This window comes from Aphanomyces astaci (assembly GCF_000520075.1).
Source record: "Aphanomyces astaci strain APO3 unplaced genomic scaffold supercont1.15, whole genome shotgun sequence".
Taxonomy (NCBI): Eukaryota; Oomycota; class Saprolegniomycetes; order Saprolegniales; family Verrucalvaceae; genus Aphanomyces; species Aphanomyces astaci.
The window spans coordinates 1022436-1027644 of NW_009798278.1; the positions used below are offsets into that span (position 1 = coordinate 1022436).

The window sequence follows — 5209 nt, forward strand, 5'->3', positions numbered from 1 at the left end:
TAGCTTACAGATGACCATGACGGTGTCCATCCGTCATAGGATTGGTGTGTGGCGAGCATTGCATCTTGTTGAAATATTTGACAAGCTGGTTGAAACGGCTGACGAAACTGAATAAGAGAATTTCGCGTCACTCGTGAGCACTGCTCGAAGTTAGTCTGTTGGAAGCGTTGGAGTGGGCCAAGGAGGCTTGGCAATGTGTGACGCAAGTCACTATTGTAAATTGTTGGCGCCATACTGGTATTATTGACAAGGAGGTTTATGATTTGGTTGATAGTATGCATAGCCTTTAAAAAGAATGAAACGTGTTTGTGTTTTGTCTTCAGGAGGTTGCCACCGTGGCATTGTCGATTGTCGAATTTAGAGGGTCACGTGAAAGGCCTAATGCTAAACGAGCCCATCGACGCAACTCAACTCTTTTCATGGCAGCGCGTGACGCATGCTGCTTTAACAGTGTACGCTTCTGCTCGATTATCAATCGTAGCCGCGACAACGGCGACGGCATGCTGAGTTCCAAGTGTGAGCGTCGCCAACAAGTGTTACATTATTTGCGTGGTTAATTTAAAAGTTGAATGTACCTCTCAGATTTTATGACTGATTTGCATGCAAAATTATGTTTTCTGAGAGGATATAGATTTATGGTGGGTTCCTTATTCCGGGGGACTACTGTATTACTATTAATAGTACTATTAATAGAAATACAATGGTGAAATATAGTAAGTACTTCAAGTACCTAGTACTAATCATGCACATTGTATTACTATTAATAGTACTATTTTAATCATAATATTAATAGTAATACAATGGTGAAATATAATAAGTACCTACTTTAGTTGATTTGTCAGATCGGAAAAGAATGTGACAGTCCAACTGCCAGAATGTCCAAACCCCACGACTTTAAATAAACGAAAGCAATTTATTTTAACAGTGTATAGTGTTTGAAAGATATTTTCGCTAGTCTACACATTGAAATGGAGCCGATCACACCAAGCATATTGACCTATAGCTTTGACAGGTCATTCTAACACAATGGCCCGTTTAATGTCTTGTCCTGTCGAAAATCTGTTCCATGTATTCGAAGTACCACTTCAGTCCAACCAGAACAAGTTATTATTACATTCTGTAAAATAATACAGTCGAAATTCGTTTTTGGTTGGATGGTGTTGAAGATATGAAAATCATGAAATCTTATGCTGCATTCGAAAATGAAGGAAGCTACTCCTCATGCAATACTCCACGTATTGGTATGTAACCTAGCCCAGTACACGCAGGACATTGTCGTAGATGTACTGGGCTAATCCGTAGTTAATAATATTTTGGATTGGCGGAGGAGTAGGCTCCTTCAATTTCGGGAAAGCGCTTTCGCCCAAACGTACGGTACCGCCAGTCGAGGGTCCCACACCACAGTCATCACTGCCAGTGCGTCATTTGCTGGGTGTGTGTCAAAAGGGCCGCGGATAGTAGACATGGGACCGCTTCGGCCTAGCCCATTGTTGTGCTGTCCCGGATACCGGCGCCACCTATATGTATTTGGTCACTTGGTTCCCACGGCACTCGACGGTACGAATGCAAAACAAACTTTCAATACCATCGACCTGTTTTTGCTTTAGGCAGCGACTATGGCTTTGACGTCTGGCCGTCCACAAGGCTTGCGTCCAAGTCGGGCAAGGCAAGTTTCTCTTGTTCATCGGCCAATGCCAAGTTTGACGTTGACAACATCCATTTGTAAGAGCGATTCAAGAACATTGGCCGCTCGTGGTTGGAACTGTCCAATGTTTCGTCGTCTTGGAAGTCGACGCCGTTGAGGTGGTGGACGCCTTGGGTCTCTTGGTTGGCATTCTGGATGACGTGGCATTTTTCAAACCCACTGATGATGGTTCGTCTAGCGATGTTGTCCCACGCGTCGTTGACCCATTCGACAAGCTCGAAGCGATCTGGCGCACGTAGCTTGAAGGGTTCGTCCGACAACCGTCGATTTTGGCTCTCAAGTGGTCGACCCACTTACGCACTTACGTAATTCAGGGGCTTCATCCATGCAACGTCGGCAAGCTGGCAGATCCAGGTAAAGGTTGGGGGTATCTTCTCGAGGACAACGTTGACCGTCTATGCATAGGCCACGACATATTCGGTGAAGTGTGCGCTGAAATCGTCCCAAAGCAAGAGTACAGGCTTGTTGTTTTTTCCTTGACGATGTCAAAAGTGGTACGTCAAGAACGCAATCGAGATTGTACTATTCCACCATGCCGTAGGGTTGCCATAAATACGAGATGGGTGCCGTTCATGTAGCTCTTCAATCTCTTGCCACACTTGTCGACCAAATCCATTGCGAGTTGTGAGGTTTTCTTGAACGACCTTCTTGACTTTTGACTCCATTGACTTTAGCACCAAAAAAAGTGGGTATTTGTTGCCCTTGGATTCAGCAAGAAGCATTGCCGTCATCCGGTCTTTCTCGTGGCCAGCGCACTTGATCCACACAGTTTTCGCTCCCTTGGCGTTGATGGTCTCCTTCGGTAAATATTCGTAATTTATCCCAGTTTGATCGGCGTTGTAAATGTCTTCGATCGCGTGTTCTTGGATGACGGATTGAATTCGACTTGCAAACGCATTGCGCGCGGCTTCGCCTTGAGCAAGGTAGGATTGCCCAGATCGCGTCTTTGCACGCATTGACATCTTCCAGCGGCGAAAGAAGCCATCAACCCACGACGGACTAGCCTTGAACTGGGCAGTCGAGAGTCTAAGGTCCTTGGCTACTTCTAAAGCCTTGCATGAAAGTAGCAACCGACTGACTGGCACACCCAGTTGGCAATGTTTTCTTCGGCAGCACTGTCCAAGGTGGTTCCTGTCGCGGTTGATCGAATGATGCGGTTGGATGCGGATGAGGGTGAGCTTGCAGCTTATGTGATGTAGTCAATCTGGCTACGCCAATGCAGTATCTTCTTCCACACAGCTTGGCGAGCAACACCAGTAACCCCTTTGAAGAAAGTGTCCAAGGTGGACTCCATTGTGTTGTTTTCTAGCCATTGGAGGACATGGAGCTTCTTGGCATAGGTCGTGAACACTCGCTGGTGTTTTGCTGGCCCTTTTCGAGGAGTGTTTTTGACACGAGGTCTTCCCGACGCAAGTCGGTGAGGTGCTGGACGGGTAGGCGCCATGACAAGCTTTCGCGCCTTCGCCGATGTTCAAAGCATTCTCTAAGACCTAATAATAATTCGTTTGTACAGTTATGCTGTTGCAGCGGTATCCTCTATACAATGATGAACAAAAATATTGATATACACGGTTTTTTCGTTTCCGATCTGACAAATCAACTAAAGTAGTACCAATCATGCACATCTTGTGTACTGTACCGCATGACAATACAGGTAACATCTAAGTTAAACCTCCAGCCCGAGCGGGTGGAAGTTCGGGCTGTGGCCTAGTTCTCATGTATTAATACGAAATAAAACTTTGGTTAATACCCCGTGTACAGTGAGTGCATGCATTATATGCCGGAGATGTTGACTGTATCCTCGCTCAGTGCCAAGTCGAACACATTTCAATTGCCCTTGAACCTGTACAACGTAATCAATCAGTATATTGTGTTATGGAGGATTTTGATATTTTTTAGAGGAGATGTACGCCAGCGGCTTTAGTTCGCATTGCAGACCATGGTTGATTCAGTAGCCTGTGCCATCATTTCCGCGTTAACAACGTCGTCGCCTCGAAGAGTGCAAACAATACCACTCAGCCCCCCACGATCGTTTCTACACCAGCGCAATGAATAGAGTCGTTTGTCATTTGATGACCACGACGTGGAAATACTCCAAGAAAACCGCAACGTCGTCCACAACAACCAAATACTGTTTTGCATGGACGTGCATCAGACGATCTCGAAACAAAAGCGGATCAAGCCTAGCAAAGGCGGCATGGTTTACGCGCGCCCGGGAATCTCCCGTCGGTTCTCCAAGTTCCGATCTCTTCACGATGCCCTCACCCGCGACGGGCTTCAACTGCACCCCTTTACCCCGCCAACCCCTGGGTTGACTTTTGGATAAGGTATTTCCCTATCCCCGCTTTGGCCACGCGACTTCGTTCCCTCGACGTGATCAACTTGTCCCCCCCGTGCAAGCCACGCACGCTTTCAAGACGTTTCTTGGTCCGACCCCGGATGTCCGCCTCGCATACACGATGTAGCACTGCGGGAGGAAGCGTGTGTAGTTGAGGGCAAAATGCACAATGAATTAACTGAAGAGCTACAAAGATCTCCTAAATCCTGAATCCTCATCACTATGAAATCTTCTTAGTCTACTTCACTACTTCTAAACTAATATGCACTTTTGTATACAATGGATGCGGGTGCGGTTGAGACATTGGGGAACTTCACTAGGCTAGCGATTCTAAGCCATACTTGCCGTTGAGACACATTCCCAGGCAAGCATTAGCTAGGGTGCATCATGAGCCAGGTACTTAGGAGCTGGGTACGGGCAAGGTGGTGGCAAGGCGTTACTTCCACCTCACATCGCTACACAGGACATTGCAGTAAGCTTATAGTACCGTACAGTGTGGATAAACCATTGCTTTATACCAGTACGTGACACTACTGTACACCTACTAGGGGGAGTCAATTTAGGAAAAAGATCAATTTTCATTTTCGATTCTACTTTTCACTTTCTTCTTTTCGTCACGGAAACCAAAAGCTACTTGAAGTTGGTGGAGTCCACCCATGTAACGATGAAAATAACCAATCATCGCAGTCTATTCCATGGCATACAAATACTAATACAAACACGAAAACGCAGCGGCGTCACCAATTGTCAACCACCGAGAGCCCAAGCTGCCAGTGACGAAATCAGGTGTCGTAGGGAGCATGAAGCGCAAGCTTAGGGGCATGAAGAGTTATAGTAGAAGCATACCTTAACAGACGTTGGCACACAACACACACAGATGTAGGGATAGAGGCTCAAAGGAAGGTGGATTCAGAAGTGAGCTTAGCTCTAGAACCTCCATAATTATCATCGCCAAAGACATGCATACATGTAAGTAGTGCAACCTTAGCTGCACTGATTGAAGTTTGTCATATCTCTCAATATATGCAACCTTCAAGTAGTGTGTGTAGGATCAAAACAAGGTAGCTATTGGGCCTCGACACACTGAAGTAGTCGAGGGATGTGAAGCCTGGAGCTCTTCCAGCTTCAATCACATATATATAGTTTTAACTATGTAACTTCAATCC

At 46.1% G+C, this 5209-nt stretch overlaps 1 protein-coding gene across 1 annotated transcript; it reads left to right on the forward strand.

Annotated features, from left to right (window-relative positions):
* Positions 1–3845: 3845 nt before the first annotated feature.
* Positions 3846–4031, forward strand: H257_07508 (hypothetical protein; the record flags this gene model as incomplete). The annotated part of the gene is made up of 1 exon (XM_009833057.1): positions 3846–4031. One exon carries the CDS (start codon positions 3846–3848, stop codon positions 4029–4031), a length of 186 nt encoding a protein of 61 aa, XP_009831359.1.
* Between the last annotated feature and the right edge of the window lie 1178 nt (positions 4032–5209).